The sequence below is a fragment of the Nicotiana sylvestris genome, chromosome 12, assembly GCF_000393655.2.
Source record: "Nicotiana sylvestris chromosome 12, ASM39365v2, whole genome shotgun sequence".
Classification (NCBI taxonomy): domain Eukaryota; kingdom Viridiplantae; phylum Streptophyta; class Magnoliopsida; order Solanales; family Solanaceae; genus Nicotiana; species Nicotiana sylvestris.
Window position 1 is genome coordinate 153,092,557 of NC_091068.1, and position 19,350 is coordinate 153,111,906.

A 19,350-nucleotide genomic window follows, 5' to 3' on the forward strand; every position below is an offset into this window, starting at 1 on the left:
ATTGATGGCCCTCCAAGCCAGACAATAAACAACATGAAAATTTATTTCTCCTGCCCCCCTATTTGTTCTCTCTGTTTTAATATCTTTAAATATTTCCATTTCAAAGTTGTACCATATGCTCACCCCTATATTCACTTTGTGCTCTTATTGACCTCTCTAATTGAATACAAAATTTAAAAGCAAAGTCAAAATTATATAATGTAGCTTATGTGGATCAAACTGGCCCATTTGCACAAATAGCCACTTTAAGGCCTGTATTTTAAAATTAACCACAATTTAAAGTTTTAGAGGGTGAAGTGCACAAATATCCATTTTAGGACCTCTATATAAAGAATGACCAACATTTACACACACAAAAATTAAGTTTAACCGTCTCATAATTAATTTCATCAATCTTAAGTTGAAATCATGGGACAGAAGTTTTGAATGCAGTTCAACTTCAGACCTTCATGTTTAAGATGACAAAAGTTTTAGCTACACACATTGTCCTGATGGTGTAGTGACGTTCAGGTCTAAATTTAGTCTGCTTCTGATGGTGTAGTAACGTGAATTTCTGCATCTTATCTTTCATATTACAGTCACTTTAACTTTCGAATCGTGAATTACCAATAAGCAATTCAAAGTTATTCCGATATTAATAGTCAGTACTAAACTTCAAAAATAAATAAATAAAAGTGCATCCACATTCTGCTCCGCAATAGGAGAGTGTACCACGAAAATTCATGCGTGCGCCACTGTGCGGCAACCTGATGTATTCCGGACGCACATACAACTAACTCTTTACAAGTAGCAATTTTGTATTTCATTAGCATGAAGTGCACATGCTCCATGCAAAAAGGAAAACCAGAGCAAGTAGTCCCACTTGCATACACTGAAGGCTCAACGTCAAGATGACATATTTCACTTCTATCTTTTATGTTTTTGGCCAAAAAATTGCCTCGGTTAAACTAGAGGACGTCATGTGCACTAGCGTGCAGTTTGACGCAGGAACCTACTAAAAGGTTGAAAAGCAAAAGGCATAAAAGGCAAAAAAGGGAGCGAGAGAGCGAGGGGGGCAGCCAGAATCACAAGTTACATCTTCTGAAGCATATGGCCCCACCAATTTATCATCTGCAAATAAACAACATAATGACAATTCATTTTCATACCATTGATGGAAACAGACAAAAGAAATGCGAGGGATTCAGTACTTTTTTAAGATTGAATTTATAGAGACGCAAAAGTAGTGTTTTTGGCCAAAAATGATAGGAAACAACAGGAAAGAAAACCTCTAAATGAATTTATTACAATGCAAAAACAAGCCATAGTGGTACAAGTAAAGACATGCATATTGAGAACACTAAGATCAGAAATTATCTATTCTTTATTTTCTCTCCTAATCTACTCAAAACACAACCTAGTGCTCTTCTATCGTTAAGAAAAATTGCCAACATCATAAATACAATGTTACCTTGATTCTGTAAGTCAACTAATCACCAGAGACATAACTCTTGATTCTGTAAGTCAACTAATCACCAGAGACATAACTCTTTCCCTCATAGTACCTCCTCTCACTAGCTGCTTTTTTCTCATTCCGTTTCTGCAAATATACATCATTATTAGATAGACCACATACATGTTTCAATTCAACCAAGCAAACAGGCCCAGATTAATATAGAAACAGGAAATTGCCCCAGTTCAACAAACATCCGAACAAATGGAGGGAATTGCATTATGGTTGAAGAAAAATATGATCCAATATTCAGCACCAAACTTGACACTCGCAGGATTATAGACCTCGTCAAGCACTAAACAGCTAGTTAGGACCACTAAGATCGAACAAGAAATTCAACCATTTTCTTCCTGAAGATATCTATAAATGCACGGCTGGTGGTTTGGTTGATTTACTATATATCCGAGTCACATGAGGAAATAAGCGCATCTGGTGTAGTGGAATCATAGTACCCTCCCACGGACCAGGGTTCGGTTCCTCGGATGTGCATTCACTGTTTTACTCCTTTTCTTACCAGTAGTATTAGTAGCACTCCTGCCCCTTCGTATTCTTAGATCCTTCTGTTTCTTCTTCTTCTTCTTGTTCTTCGTCTTCTCACCTTTTCTGAGCCGAGGTCTATTGGAAACAGCCTCTCTACCTTCACTAGGTAGAGGAAGGTCTGCGTACACACTAACCTCCCTCCCCAGACCCAACCCGTAGGAAGGGTTTGTTGTTGTCGAGTCACATGAGGAAAATTTTGATAACGCGGACGGCAATTCAATGAAGTGGGAGACTATTCTTCAGATGTGGAGTAAAAAATAGGGGAATACTGGGAAAGCAATAGTACTTTGAAGCACGATGCTAGAACTATACGAGGAGATGGAAAAACCAAGAAGCAACCTGTGGAACTGGAACAGAGGATGCAAGTGGTGTAAGAGATCTGCCAACTCCTCAGAACCTTAAATAAGAATGAAGGGTCAGCTCAATGTTGGTTTAGAATGGCGGAAATGAGTCTTGGGGTCAATATGAGAAGAGAACAAAAGAGATGATGCTGAAACAGCCAGGAGACAGCAAGAAGAATGCACACGTAGTGACAAGGAGAGTTCATATTGAAAAAAAAAGCACAAAACCAGAAAGAGCACTAAGAGGACTAAGAAGGAGTTTTAAGTAGGATGGCAAAATGTCCAGCTGAATCAAATTGATTGCTGTGGTATCATAAAAATGAGAGAATTTCAGAATGAATCTCGAGGGATTGATATTATTTTATAGTTACGTTTACGGTCTTACTCTACAGTCTACATTATAGCATGGGCTGAACCTATGTTTTGTTTCATTATTTACTTATTAGAAAAATTCTGCTAACAGCTCAGAAGAACAAACAGACGGTTTTCAGAAACCCTCGTTCAAATAAATATAAAAGAAACTAAAAAGTACATATTGGAGGAGAAGTAACCTGGTATGCCTCATGATTTGACACAATTCTCCTTATTATTGTGCTCGTTGTAATATCTAAAGGACTATCCAATATTTTAAAAATGTCCATGCTAATTGGTACAGCATATGGGTTACCCTTCTCCTGCAAATTAAAGAATCATGATCAACAAACAAAGGACCTTTTAACCCAAGATTCTCGTAAAAGACCACATATAACCATAGAGTACCTTCTGAAAATCATTATCCTCGGCTACTGTTCCATGAACAACTAAAGAGATATTGAAGGTAGTTATCTGCATCAGTGTCCAATTGTAGAAAAAGTCACTACATGATAAATGAGGAGTAACATGATTACACTCTACGAGATCAACTCGAGTGAGGGAAGCGTTAGCTTTCAAATTACAGTTTAGAATAAAGCATCTAATTTCTTTATCTCCAAAAGGAACTCTCTGCTCGATAGAGATCTTATGGAAGCAAAGCAAATGAAGATTTCCAGTCAATACCAATAACTCCTGAAATTCCCTCTAATCAAACATGACTTGTGAAAGAATACATACAAAAATCAACAGCCAACAAACGTAATAAATTTCTTTTTGGGGGAAGAGATAAAGTGAGATTAACTTTGTTTCTTTTTATTTTCTGATAGGCAGAGTAAGTTTACCTATTAATAGGAAAATTATAATAATGAGTATAGACTTAGCTCTTTTGTCACAAATGAAATTGCAAAATGCAAACAAAGTTACTTTTATGAGGAAAATGACTAAATACAAAATTTCCCAACCAAAGGGAGAACTGAGCCCCAAAACTATAGGATTCTGGGCCTCCCTTACCATTTAAGCCTGCACCCATGTCGGTAATTCTTTTTTATAACCGTGGAGTCCGGTTAGTTTGCGCACACCTCGACTAATTCCACGAGGTACCTGTCACCTCCCACCAACACCATGTACCAGATAACTCTATCCGGCAAGGCTTGAATAGATAGGAAGAAATCACCTAGTGTTTTTTGCCTCCGCTGGAATTTGAACATGAGACCTCATGGTTCTCACCCACTTTATTGACCACTAAGCCATACCCTTGAGTGTCCCCTATCGGTAATATAAACTGTCCATACGAGGATATTTCTGAAAGTCCAAATTAAAAAGCTTAAGGCCGACATGTTGGGTTCTTTGAGAAGTTATATTTAGTAAAAATACAACCTGAGTTTAATCAGATATGTTTCAAGAAACAATAACTAAGAAGCTACAAGCTAAGTTGCTCGGACTCGGGTGCGGGTATCTGATACTGAGACGGATCCGTGTATCGAATTCGACAAAATCTAAATTTTAAGATTCGGATATGGATACGAGTGCAGGGATTCGGCTAATAAAAAATAGAGCTATAAAAATATAGTAAATTTTGAGAGATATTTGGTGAAAAACTTACATGAATATTGTAGAATTCAATCTTTCATTCTCCAAGATGGACATTATTCTTTCATTCTCCTAAATCTGTTTTATTTTTGATTTTGAGAAATCAAAATCTCAATTTTACTCCCAAATTTGTCGACAGACTCCGGTCAAAGTGTCCGAAGTCGGTTGACCGTATCCGGGACATATCCCGCTCCCGTCCCGTCTCGTATCGGGACAAAGACGGCACCAAAATCGAAGAGTCCGCGCAACTTAGGCTACAAGACAAAAGCCACATTAAGTAGAAAACGGAGATAATTACATCAAAATACATATTGAGTGTCCTTACTTCAGCTTTTAGCACATTCCTTAGTTTGTTACTTATTTTAGCATATTCTGTATATAATGAGTTAAAACTTTCCACCCATTAGTCTATCAAACTCCCCTTCCCTCTTTCCCCCGCTTTTCTTCTCCACCACAGACCCGATTGCGAAACACAAACTGTGAGTCCTATTGATTGTTAATTGACAAACTCGAATTAATTTTTTGTTGTCTTTCGAAGCTCCCCTAGAGTCTAAAGGTTTCAGGTTGAGCGAGACTAAGACAGAATACTCAGAGTGCAAGTTCAACGATGTGACAGGGGAGCGGATGTGGACGTGAGGCTCGACTCACAAGAGGAAGTTTCAAGTATCTTGGGTTAGTTATTCAAGGGAATGGGGAGATTGACGAGGATATCACACATCATATGGGGGCGGGATGGATGAAATAGAGGTTAGCATCCGGCGTCTTGTGTGACAAGAAAAGGTAGGATCTACAAAACGGTGATTAGACAGACTATATTGTATGGAGCTAAGTGCTGGCCAGTCAAGAACTCCCATGTCCAGAAGATGAACGTAGCTGAAGTGAGGATGTTGAGATGGATGTGCGTGCACACTAGGTTGGATAAGGTTACGAATGAGGATATTCGGGCGACGGTGGGTGTGGCCTCCATGGACAAGATGCGAGAAGTGAGCCTTAGATGGTTCGGGCATGTGAAAAAGAGAAGCCTAGATGCCCCAGTTAGAAGGTGTGAATGGTTGACTTTGGCGGGTACGGTAAGAGGTAGAGGGCGACTTTGGGGAGAGGTGACCAGACAAAACATGGCACGACTTCAGCTTACTGAGGACATTGCTTTTGATAGGAGGGGGTAGAGGTCGAGAATTAGGGTAGACGGGTAGCAGGTAGTAAGACGTTTTTCTGATCCTTACCGGGTTGTATAGGGCTAGTCTAGTAGTATCTTGTCGTTGTTCCTAGATTGCTAGTATTAGGGCTATTTCTTACTATCTTCCGCTTCGGTTTTCTAGTATCTTGTCGTGGTTACTGCTTATTGCTATTGCTTTCTTCTATCTATTTTTTTCTAGTTCTTACATTGTTGTTATCATTTTTCTGGCTATTGTTGTTGATATTTGACTGTTTTCTATTCATTCTCTCGAGCCGAGGGTCTTTCAAAAATAACCTCTCTATCTCCCCAGGATAGGAGTAAGGTCTGCCTACACACTACCCTCCCTAGACCCCACTTGTGGAATTTCACTGGGTTTGTTGTTGTTGTCTTTTGGAGCTCAAATCGTGGTTAGAAACTGATTTTGCAAGATTTGGGTGGTAAAAATCATATTAGAAAGGTAACCAACCATTGTTGAACAAGCTTGAAGACGAGTGTTTGAATTTCAAATATGATTTTTGTGAGAAATTTGGAATGGATGTTATTCAGACCGGTTGAAATAGTCTAAAGAGGATGTCTACAAAATTTGAAAGTCATTTGGTGGACATTTGGACTGATTACGAATGAAAATTGCAACTGAAAATCGCATAAGGAGTTCGTCATTGTAGCTAACAATGTTTAGACCCTTTAAACATTGTTACACACTTTTATACAAGGTTGAAACATGTTTATACATTACTATACACTTTTATACAAGGTCGATACATTGCTTATATAGGTGTAATAATATTGTATAATAATGTACGTTGCATACAAAATATTGGCCATGCGGGTGTAAACTGAAAAATATAGCTACATGGGTGCAATGTGTTGTGTTGGGCCGTATATCTCCCTAGAAAAAGCCATATCACCATAAGTGATTAAGTTATAATCTGGAAATGATTCCTAATATAGTAGCTATCATCAATCTGATTTCCATGAAAACTAAGAAAGCCATAAGTCATCCTGATTTATAAATAACATTCAGAAGGTCAACGCAAGTATTGTGGTATTTCATTAATGTCAATTACTGTTTGGCTCCAAAGATGAGATGTGTCATAGTAAAAATGTTGTGAATCCTTGCAATCATATAATATTGTAGCATCCTTGATCTTGGACCACCATTAATAACGAGATTGTAGGAGAACTGAGAAGTAGACGAGTAAAAATAGCAATAATAATGTTAAAAACAATTTTCTCAACAGTGTTTATATTAGTAGCGATTACCATATCTTTTGACACCTCCCATGGAGCACCAATAATCACTTCATCAGTGTAGCGGCAAGCCAAAACACTTAAGCTCCTTTCATGAAGATTCATAATTGGGCGATGCGCACCTCTATTGGCACTGTAAAATACAATACGGAATGAAATATGAGTTCTTTGACCAAACTTGCAAAATAACTAAGCATATTTCGTTATGACAAAGATAATCGATCTTGCAGCCAGCAAACATGCTAAGTATTAGAGCACATGCTGCTTTATCCACAACAACGTCAAGTACTGCCTATGGATTAGCATAATTGATCAAGTATTTTCCAGCAACCAATGTATCCAGTGTCCCTATCTGAAAGTACATTTCTAGAGTTCTGATCAAAATGCCCAAAAAAAATTAAATAAATTTTCACTGATGGGTCACTCTCTGCCCACTTCCCCAAGCTTGTCTTCTATGCCTCTTCTTTTAGCTATATGCAGAGTTATTCCATTAATCCTATCTCTTTTTCCTTTCTGATTAAAAGAATTTTCAGCATGAAAGAAAGGAATACAAATGATAGTGCCATAAAAGACATGTTTCCGGTTCCTCTAGGGATCAGCATTAAACACAATAATCCATCATATAGAAAACAAATATGTACTCAAAATAGAGAATGGACATTTATTATTCAAGATTCACAGTTCTTGGAATATGATTCCCTCAATCTCAACTACAACAGCTAACATGGCACTGCAGCATCTTCCAAAGAACTTCCTTCTTTTTTTAATACGCGATGCAACTAATAACTTTTGATTGCCTAATCAGACCTGAAATGGACAATTGCATATAAACCAATGTTCACTTTCCTACTGACAGAAAGCTTAAATTAATTGAAGGTGCAGAATTTTCTTCCTTATATTTGAGACGAGTTCAATTTTCAGCTGAGTAGAAGGTTTGTAAAAGGTTAGTAGGTAGTCGAGCGTTTTTATTTTTGGTAGCATTAGTGTTAGTATGGTATCCTTCTAATTCATAGATTGCTATTACTACATATTGTTGATTGCTATCTTTCGCTTCGGTTTCTTAATATCTTACTATTGTTACTACTTGTTGTCACAGCTTTTCATTTTCTCTTTAGCCTAGGGTTCCAAATACCTTATATTATAGAAAAGTTTGAGAAAGGGGCATCTCTGCCTTCCCAAGGTAGAGGTAAGGTCTGCGTATACACTACCCCAGACCCCACTTGTGGGAATTTGCTAGGTCTTTTGTAGTTGGTGTTGTCAATTTTCTGCAGAAAGTGCTTCTGATAGGGAATATGGAAAAACCTAGCCTTATTTTAACACTACTGGAAATAAATAAATAAACAAAATGTTCTTTTGCTAACTAATATAACTTTCATAGGATATGATTCACACATAGCATGCAGTGTAAGTCTCATCGTCAACCATATTTTTTCCTCTTAACATATTAAACAAATATCATATTAATACTCCACTTGGCATTCTTAGTAGGGAACTGAATTTTTTGCAAATGCACATATCCAGAGCCAGATTTCATGAATATAATATTACTAACCTATCAAGAAAGCAAAGATTGTTATCCTTATGATAGTCCCTTTCAAAAATAAAATCAAACATCGGATAGTAATTTTGCCTGTCTAATGTCCTTAATCTGAAAACCAAACCTTCCATAAATAAGGAAGAACTCGTGAGTTTACTCACACATCCTCCCAAAATATCCTCTCCTTACTAGCAACTTCTTTTAGAGAACCAAGTAAATATCAATCTGGGTGGAGAAGACTAGCATATGGTATTACTTATTAGATTGGAGGCAGTTACAGTTCATATGGAAGGATACAAGCCAAGAGATAGGCGGTATTTGTTCAAACTGAAAAGGAAAATTAATGAGCAATCATTTCAAGACTTGATAATTTGTGGGATAATGATTTGTAAATGCAGAAATTAAAGATCAAGAGAGGAAACTAAGAATAATAAGGCTAATAACAAATGTCCATATCTTAAAGATCAAGAGAGGAGGAAACCAAGAATAATAAGGCTAATAACAAATGTCCACATCATCATGTATAATACGTGCATTTTCCTGATAGTCCAGAAGTTATGCACGTTAAGCATCAACTGCGACAAAATAAGCCAAGAGGTAAGGAAATAGCACCTCACTACCAAAACTCTGGCTAACGGAGCCATGATCTGCATGTTTGCAGACCACTTTCACATACTATAAAGGTTAAGAAAGATAAAAAGAGAACTTGTACAGCACATACTAGAACAATCAAGAAAACCACATTTAAAACTAATGTTGTTAAGGTTTTATCATCCTGAGGAAGCGTCCAAATACAAAAAAATTTAGTAGGTGAGGATTGTAGGATAAGGAAAGTGGTTCCAATGGATTATCTGATATTAGAGCACAGAAGCACAATTTAGGGACTCATACCTTACAGTTTGATCAGTATGAATGCCAACAAGTAGAAAGTCTCCAAGTCCTCGAGCAAGCCTTAGTATCTAAAGATAACCACAAAAGTGAGAAATGAATCTACACTGATGCATGCATTATGTTGAAGACAAAATTAAGTAAATAAAAGTTTGTTTACTTTAACAGCTTAAACTTTTAGATAAGATGGTTACACAATTCAACATGGTATCAAAGCAGACAAAGATCCAAAATTTGATCTCAGCGCTACCCATTATCAAAAAGAATCAAGCCCGTACGTGAGGGGCGTGTTGCAGGCATAATTAAATAAAATAAAAGTAAGCGCTCTGTCTTTAACATCTTAAGCTTCACATTAGACATACACAAAAAAGACTAATAAGCAGGAATAAGAAATACGACAAGGGAAAACAAGATGCAGCTTTTTTGTGAAAAGTTTTTTTTATGATCATGAAAAAACTTATTCAAAGATGATGTTTTTATAAAGTTTTTCAAAAATCTCTGAAGGACTTTCTCAAAAAGATGTCCATTGAAGAATACGTATCAGCAACTTTTTGAAGAAAAATTCTACTTTCACCCAGAAACACTTACAACCTTCAAAAAACTACAACAGTCCAAACACATTTCTTTTTGCATAAAACTGTCCAAACACGTTTCTTTTTGCATTAACTTTTTCTGCAGAAGTTCTTTCAAAAAAGATTTTCCAAAAGTTGTCCAAGCGGCTCCGAAGAAAGTTAAGATTGAGATACTCGGCAAAAGGTGGGAATTCCCACATATTTGCAGAAACGGTCTTTTACATATTAGATGAATCAAAACAGTTGCAATACTTGTGCTGAGATCTATAGAAAAAATGTCTAAAAGCACAAGCTATTGGGTAAGAATATATTTATTCCTTTGATCTTCAAGAGAATCTCTTCTCTCGCAGTCATTTTCTTTTTCCACGAAAAACATGAAAATCGTGACATCTATGAACTATGATACCATGTTGAGTGTTGTGGATCACTTCAACCATAAGCTAAAGTTATTAAAGGACACTACATTTGTTTACTTTTTTATATGATTCTTTAAAATATAAGCATCCTCATTTTTGTAGGTTCTAAGCCAGATTACTTACCTCTACATGTCCAGCATGAAAGAGATCAAAAGCACCATCAATATAAACTATGCGAGCACCAGGTCCAGCTCCCTACACAAACCGCTCGACAACATTATAAGCAACAAATGTACTTCATAGCAGCAACATAGAACCCAAAGAAAAAAAAGAACAGACAACAGCAAGATGTGTTGAAAGGACAACAGGTATTCCTAAAAGATCCATAAACTAAATGTAAGACAGATCATGCACTGATGGTTAAATCATAATTTAAATCTATTCATAAGTTTGCCATATTTTCCCTCATTTGACTTAATTTTGCATCTGTTTGTAATGTTTAAAGGTTTAATTTGCAAATTTGTGCTGTTAGAAGCTAACAATTGGAGTGTGATGAATATGCAAAGCTTTGGCATCAAATTAGAACAAAATGAAGCCCAGTGACAGAGGAAAAAATGGAAAAAGATGTAAAGAAATAAGACAAGATGTCAAAACAAAGCGATAGAAACAAACGCACAAAACCAATTCATAGTGTGGCATGTTGAAGGTGGCCTGACACGCCTGGGCTGTCCAGGTGATTTTTCATTTATGGTCGTTTCAAAATTTTCCTTTCTTTGATGTAAAATTATAAATAGCGGTCTTGCTTCAGCAGGTTGATATCAGACGTTTGAGAACCTTGGAAGCTACTCAGTGGAGAATTAGAGGTTTTCACGGTGTCTTTTCTTCTCTCTCTTTGTTTCTTCTTGATTTTGTTGTTTTGTTCTTTTGATAAAATTGTGTTGTCTCTATGCTAAGAGTGGCTAAACAGCTTGTTCTAGGTTATGGGGATATTGACATGAACATAGTGGTTTGAATCTTAATTTCAAAAAACTGCTTTTGCTTTCATGGGTTATTTATTCAACCTCGTGCTTTATTGTTTGATGGGATGATTGCAAATTGAATTCTACTTACGGATCCTAAAAAATTGAAAAAGAGATACGGTTGCTGCATTAAATATTGTAAGTTCATGAACCAATGTAGTAGGGGCTTGATTCATGGGTAAGAAATTATACTTGCTTGCCTTACATAACTTATGAATGCAAGAAACTATAATGTGTTTCTCATAGAAATATAGTGACTATGTTAATTTGAGTAGACGAATCAGAATTCAGAAGATTATTCTGAGCAAAGAGACAGTAGGTTAAAAGCCCTTGCTAATCAATTTATTTGAGATAGAATCATAACTGGATTGTCAAGGGAACCCATAGCTCTAGGCTCTTTTACTATCAAATTCCTAAGATGTTTGAGCACATCAGTTTTTTATTTTCTTCTTTAATTTAGTTTAATCATATTTCTTCAAATCAAACTAGTTCTTTCTCGATAATTAGGTTTAGCCTGATCGTCAGCTAATTAAATAAAATCCTCGTGGGAACTATGATTTTACTCATCCTATGATACTTGTCTAATCGAGTATACTTGTGGTGCATTGGTAGCTCATATTAATCACCCTATCTTGAAGGAGTCAAGGTATAAGCTAGCTGGATCAAAAGAAAACTACTAATGCAATACATGAGCATCAACATTTATCAGATTATAAAGCTTTCATTGATTCTAAAATTTGGCAATCAATTAAACCATTCTCTTATACTGAACACAACCAATGGGAAGAAGAACAACTTTGCTCAACTAATTCATGGCTGAAAAAGTTAAACATGCTAGTAGAGCATGAGAACAACCTCAACAGGAAACAAGACCTATCCTAAACTCAATTAGTGTTCTAGGTAGTAGACAAACAGCAGACTTTGTTTTAGTTGCTAACAAGAGGTGGAAAAAGTTGTTACCTTGAAATTAGATCCCACAAAATATATTAAAGGTCAACTAACAAATTGGAATTAGAGAAAGTAACGTATCCGCTAATTGACAAGTCTCTTTTCCATTCCCAGACAACCGACATGGAAAAAGGGTTAGAATGTTTCAACCTAGCAAAGTAAAATCTCAAAGTTTATGGATAATCAAATTGCAGCATTATAAAACTCAAGTTTTAGCTTTCTCCAATGTGAGGGAGAATGATGAGGAATGAAAGTGGATGAGAAAGAGAACTTCCTAAATTATTTTCTGGACCAAAATCGGAATCATGTTTTAGTGGGTTTACATTCAGGTATTGGAATTATTTTACTTATTCAAGATGCAATTTAAGTCTAGTTTATACCAAGCATACAAAGTCCAGGATATATGGAAAAATAAAGCCCCATACATGTTAAGGGTTTTCTAGGTTAGTAGAAAATGAGGCATGTTTAACCTGAAGCAATATCCAGAAAAGGGGCCTACAACATGTGTGACAGATGCAGCCTATGCGGGGAGCCATTAAGAAACAGAAATCACCTCTTCCTTTATTGCAGAATCACTAGCCAGATCTCCCATTTCAAAAAAAGAATCACTAGCCACATCTGGGATTTGTTACTCAACACACTGGGACATATGGGCCATGTTCGAGGCTACTCTACAACTTCTAGAAGGGTGGTGCAGAAATGATTTGCATAGGGCTTCTTCTGACATCGAGTGTACAATTCCTGCTGTATAGTTTGGTGGTTATTTGAAGGAAGAATACCAGAACTTTCTAAAGCAAGAAAGGCAAAGTGATTAATCTTATGACTAGGTGCTTCTTTTCTTTTTTCTTTCTTTTTCTTTTTTGCTTAGGTGTTGGTGCAACATGGCCTACTCTAAATGTAGATGATATTCATGACATTGCTGATTTTCTTAGCACATTAGAAACTTGTAATGTTACCACACTTTGGTTGTAACTGATTGCCAGCATTTCCTTTTTGCTGGTTTTCATCACAAAAGTTACACTTTACCTCTCCAAAAGGAGTCCAGGATATTTGGAGTTTAGTACCTTGTATTAAACTCAAGAATCAGGATATCTTAAATTTTGTTATTTAGTTGTTTTTCTATCTTGTTTTTTTTTCCCGACAATGGTGGTCTCGGGGCTAACTTGCAAACATCGAGGCTAATATATCGGGAACCCACTACCTCCCACCATCACAGGAACACTCTGCCCACCAATACTTAGACAGATGGAGAGAAATCGCCTATTATTTTTGCCTCTACCGGGATTTGAAACCTATTCTCCCAGAATCCATTCCAACTTTGATGTCCACTAGGCCACATCTTCTGGGCCTCTAGTAGTCGGAATAGGATAAGAGTTGTTCCAATCGCCTGTATGTTTTTTCTCAATTAACTGGTGGACAATAAATAACTTTAGCACTACTTTGACGAGACATCATATAATCTTACCTAGGTGGCTTATTACCTTGCCCTGTTTCTTGCCTCTTCTTGGGATTTTTTTTTTGGAGGGGGGGGAGGGGAGGGGGGGGGGCAATTGTTTCATCACCACCACAAAGTTCTCCTTCCATCAAGCGATTCCTCAACCCATAAAAAAAAACAGCCACTAACAGCCTAACTTTTACTGCTCTCAGATACTATTCACAACCTCAGAACCCCATGAATTCTCCCTTTTATTTTTCTTCCCTTAACCTACTCAGCACCCTTAGGGGTTGTTTGGTAGTGTGTATAGGAATAATGCTGAATAGGGTGTATTAGTAATGGTGGTATTAGTTATGCTTGCATTAATTATGCTGGCATTACTTATGCTGACATATGTCTTATCCATTGTTTGGTTTGATGTATTAAAGCACAATTTCTAAAGGAATTGTTTGTTTACAAAAATACCCTCATAACCAGTGTATCACTTTACCTTTTCAGAAGAAACATATGTTAAGGAATATTTTTATATGAAAATGTTTTAAAAAATTATTTGATTTGTCTACCTATATTGTAGTATCGAACTTAATATTTATTTATAAAAAAAAGAAAATATGCTAAGTATTTATTTATTTATTTACTAGGGAGATAATTTTATTTCTCACTTTCTTGGATTATTTCAAACTTGCATTAATATAATAGCATATTTTAATCAAACATAAATTTTGAAGGACAATTTTGTCTTTAACTAAGTTAATGCATGCATTAAAACACATTGCATTGTTAACACCATGGTTTCTTATGCATTAGTTATGCATAGGATAATACCAAACAAGGTGTATAACTAATGCTTGCATAACTAATGCATACATTCAAAAAGTATACCAAACAAGGTATTGCAAATACACAAAGCTAATGCATGCATTATTTTACCTAATGCATCCTACCAAACGACTCCTTACATAAATTACTTCAAAGCCTCCCAGTTTTGAGAGCCTTTTAGCAATGAAACATAAGAAAGTCAGAAAATGTTACTATTCTTTCACTGCTCAATTGTCTAGTGATCTCCTCCCTTGTCCCAAATCACCCACGATGCGAGATGAGATCTTAAACTTGTGACAGTTTAGTGTTTACAATCTGAGAGTCTCTTTTGCTTTTCCTACACAGATATTAACTCAAAACTCTTCTTTTTTCTTTCTTTTTTTCTTTTTTTGCAAGGAAAACTTAAAAGAGTCCACACATTGATGACAATCACTTTATGAAGAATGCAACTAGCAAACCTAAAAAGTTTTGCTTCTTGCTTTGTGAGCAATAAATTTACCACTAGAGAAAGTTAAAATGCAAGAGGCTCACCTTTGAATTGGAAAATTGTACAATTCTACGAGACGTAGGAAGAAAATGAGATACGCGTGTTTCGCTCCTAGCACCACCATCTTCAGATTTTTGGCTGTGTCCATGGCTAAATTGTCTCTGCAAGGATGCATGACTGGGGGAGTCACCAGTGGACCTCTCTCTCACACAAAGAAGCATTCGACCTGCATGGCATATTTATGAAACATACACAAACAATAAGTAGCACCTATAAGCTCTTGCAATTCAATAAGTGAAGTTTTAGCTTTTGAATATTAACAAATGCCAAAACATCTGTACATCAGTACACTAGCTAGTAGAAATAGCAAATGATAGGATGCTGCCCAGCAGCCCAAGAAACAATAAAGTAGCCATTCCACCACACACAAATGCCCAAATATGTTTTGAAAGAGAAGGTTTTCACTGAAAATGAACCAAGAGAACATACATACCGACTATATCAGTGCTTGAAACTCCTTCTGTGCGCTTGATCTGCTTATAGCGACCAACCTTCTTAGCAAGGGCATAAGCATCAGTACCATCGGGAAGAAGACAAGGGTCATCCCCATGAATGATATAGTCTATGTTATACTCATCAAAGAGTTTCCTCATAAAATCTTCAGTAATAGCATAGGGGGCATCAGAGATGACTTCATCCACCCACTTAACAGCTCCGACCATAATCATCCTAGGAAAAATCAACAAACACGAAACTGAGTTAATTCTTTTGATTAAAATCTATCCAAGTAACAGATAAAACAATAATAATAATCACAGCCAAGCACAGTGAAATGAGATCTAATGGTCATGATTTTATTTGTTAAATGCCTTCTATTCTCTCAAGGACAATGGTATCAGACAAAAAGCAAAATGAAGGAATGAAGCCATCAGTTGATTAGGAAACTTCTGGTGGAAATGGTGTTCAGAGCTGAGATAACTGTTCTTTTAAAAGGTAACTGCCCAACCGTTTTCCACAATAATCAAATCACGATATCCTGAAAACCAAACTCAGGGCCGGCTCTAATGTTGTATTTAATAAGGCTTGTGCCTTAGGCCCCCAAGTTTGGGAGGCCCCATTTTTAAGAAATAATAGGTTTATAGGTATTTAAAAAATAATATTTAGTACTTTTAGTACAAAAGTAGATGTCCTCATATAAAAGGAAAGACATTATTTTAGCTATGTAAATAAAGTAATTGTTTGGCTTACTTAAAATGGGCAGTATGAATAGTTAACGTGTGAACTGGAATTGATTTGACAAGAAAATAGTACAAATAGAAGATATTACTCTAATCGATATACCCAATCAAATAAAAGATTTTTCGTTTCCAAATGCTTATATTGCTTATAGAATAATATTAACAGTTGCCTCAGCGAAAGAAGTTTATCAAAATTAAAATTGATAAAATCTTAGCTAAGATCAATAATGTCTCAAGAAAGATTAAATGGGCTTGCTATATTAGTTGAAAAGGAATTATTTGAAAAAAATAATTATAAAAATATTATTAACAACTTTGCATCTTGAAAATCTAAAGAATAGACTTCAAATAAAAATATATATTATAACAACAACAACAACAACAACCCAGTATTACATGTGCTTGAGCCGCCCTTGGCCAAACTTCACCTTGATCTGAGGTCTCCTCTTAGGTAGTTGAACACTGTATAGAGCCTTGTTTCTGTAACCCAGAAAAACCATCCTCACCCAAAAAACACTCTATAGAGCCTTGTTTCTGCAACCCAGAAAACCCACCCTCACCAGTTTCCCACTGTAGGACATGTCTATACAGTGACCCAATATAAAGAACCAGGAAAAATACCAGTTATGCTTTAAGCTTAAGGTTTTGGAAGAAAGATTCGCCTCCTAGTAGAGCTTTAAGAATTAGCTTACCAATCAATCAAAGAGAAAAAAGAGAGAGTAACACTCAAGCATAGCAACCAAACTGTAATGTCTGGGATTGGAAATGGGAAAGAACTAAATAAATGAAGTGGTGTGACGTCCTTTGTGCAGTAATTAGAGGGATAATTAACAGTAATTTGACTTAGCAGAAGGTTAGCTATAAAGTAGAGACAATTGAGATTGATTACAATGGACGGTTAAGATGCAAATGATGGAAGTATAAATACTTCTGAATTCGGTGTGGGGTGCATGGAATATCGCTGGTATGTTTCTGTAATCGTTGCTTTCTCATATCTCTCTCTTCTCTTTCCCCAATTTCTCAATCTGATCTCTCTTCTTCTCTTCTTCCTAATCCGTTCTAATTCTTCCCTTCTCGCTCAATTCTCCTTCTTATCATGAAACTAGTTACGAGATTAGCTCCAATTTGACTATCCTTCAGGTATGGGTTACTCGAGGTGTGGATTTCAGCTGAAGAACTAAGTTGATTCGAAGAAGTCTTGTTTAAGCTTTGTTGTTGCATTTCTATCCTAGTTCTGTTGTTATCAGTATCCAGTTGTGGACAATATTCAGTGGATTGTTGAAGTATTCCAGTTGTAATTTCTTGTTTAGTTTGAAGAGTTAATAGTGAACTTGCCTAGCATTCCTTGAGATCATTAAAAAAAACTAAAGCATACTACCTCAGCAAATGGCTTTTATCAGCTCAAAGTTACAGAATTCGCATAAAAAGAAGTGCTCATTGGGAATAAAATATTCGTCAAAATTCATTTGTCAAAAAAATCTGACAAAGCAACTGATCTAAATAAGACGGATAATGCGGATGAAATGAAACACTGAACACGCATAATATATTTTTGAATGATAGGAAAAAATGTGTGAATCCGAAAATGTAAGAGAGCGCAGAAAACACCAAACCTCTCGTGAAGAGGAGTGACAGGAGGGCCTTTATTGGCAATGATTTCAGCATCGCTAACTACACCAACAACTAATTGGTCGCCGAGAGCCCGAGCTTGTCGGAGAGCATTGCAATGGCCGTAATGCATCATATCAAAGCATCCATCCATATATACCCGTATAGGTCTCTTCTTCTTCTTCTTCGGTAAAGCAAATCTCAAACCCAACACCGATAACCCTAGCACCACCCCTCCCACCAACCACGTTGCAACGAACCGCGAACTCTGTTGCACGTTTTCCGAATGTCCCGCTTCTGAACCCATTGTTCCACTACTCCTAATCCCTAATCCAGCAAAACGCCTGCTAACATTCCTAATTCCTAATACTGATAAGGCTAATGAATACGTTAGTTTTGCTCAGATGAATATGCTATTCCCAGATGCTTGTCTCCAGATTCTATCTGTGTTCCGTTCTAGACTATAGCGTAAAAGTTCAAAAATGTCCTCTTTTTTTCCGTTTATATATCTCCGTCTCCATCTCCTTTACAATGGTTCCCACTCAAAACAGTGCGTCTTAGAACTTGACCGGACACTTGTACAGCGGTCACACAAACGTAGCGTAACAGCTACTTCACCCCTCGTTGGTTAATTGCATGACCAACCTTATAATTCACTGAAATTACGGTAAAGGTCCAAATATTTGGAAGTCCTTCATAATTTGGCACAAACATGTTCATGTCGCTCAATACTTGGTCCAAATGTGCCTTTAGTATGGAAGGCATCTTTGGTCCACGCGCATATTTTAAGGCATATTTGGCTCATTAAAGTTTTTAAGCTTTTATGTTATTGAGTTATTTTATTTTATTCATAACAATGTAATGAAAGTTTGTAATGATAAAGTCCGTCTCAAATTGATTGATTTTCTTGTGTGGGTCTTAAGTACGAACAAAGAGAAGCAAAGTGTAGAAAAACTTAAACTATTTTATATAGGTTCTCTTCAAACAAAATAGTTTAGGTTTTTTTTTACACTTTGCTTTTATTTGTTCGTATTTGAGATTTACATAATGAAAACAAATGATTTGAGATTGATTTTATAATTACAAACATCAATTACATTGCCATAAATCAAACAAGATAACCTGATAACATAAAAGTTTATGATCTTTAATGTGCCAAATATGCCGTCAAGTGTGTGCATGGTACAAAATATATCATCCAAATATGGTCGTTTAAAATAAAGACATATTTGGAGCAAGTATAGGACGGTAGCAGTATGTATATGTCAAAGTATTAATTATGAGTAAATCCGCTCAATTTTACATAGTACAAAAGCATATTTAAACATTTTTTGTTGAAATTAAGAAATGGCCCATCTACTTTTAAATGTTGCACATGAACTTTTGACTTAATATACAATTTGACACTATTACTGTCATGGGCGGCTTACCAGCCATGCCCCATGACCCCTTGGGCGCGCCCCGTGGCGTCCTAGCAAGCCTCTCAATGCCTAGCGCCACGGACGGCCCCGTGATCTTGGCCGCGCCAAGTGACAAGCGCGCATGTGCCTCTGTCGCCCCACCGATATCCCTCGCCAACGCCCAACCGCAGGCGGATACCAACAGCACTGCGCGCGCAGACCCTGATGCCAAAGACTATGCTGCTGAGAATAGACCTGTTTCTGCCTTGTAGAAAACTAAGTCATTTTTATTGTAAATATA

The 19,350-nt window shown here is 36.5% G+C and overlaps 1 protein-coding gene across 1 annotated transcript; it reads right to left on the reverse strand.

The window, feature by feature from the left end:
- Positions 1–634: 634 nt before the first annotated feature.
- LOC104247382 (ethanolamine-phosphate cytidylyltransferase) lies at positions 635–18,264 on the reverse strand. The gene is made up of 10 exons (XM_070165203.1): positions 17,655–18,264; positions 15,297–15,532; positions 14,848–15,029; positions 10,279–10,350; positions 9,171–9,238; positions 6,755–6,875; positions 3,133–3,198; positions 2,925–3,047; positions 1,451–1,579; positions 635–1,110 (listed from the first exon to the last, which is right to left on the reverse strand). The coding sequence occupies exons 1-9, from the start codon at positions 17,954–17,956 to the stop codon at positions 1,508–1,510; spliced, it is 1,242 nt and encodes a 413-aa protein (XP_070021304.1). The 5' UTR covers positions 17,957–18,264; the 3' UTR covers positions 635–1,110; positions 1,451–1,507.
- Between the last annotated feature and the right edge of the window lie 1,086 nt (positions 18,265–19,350).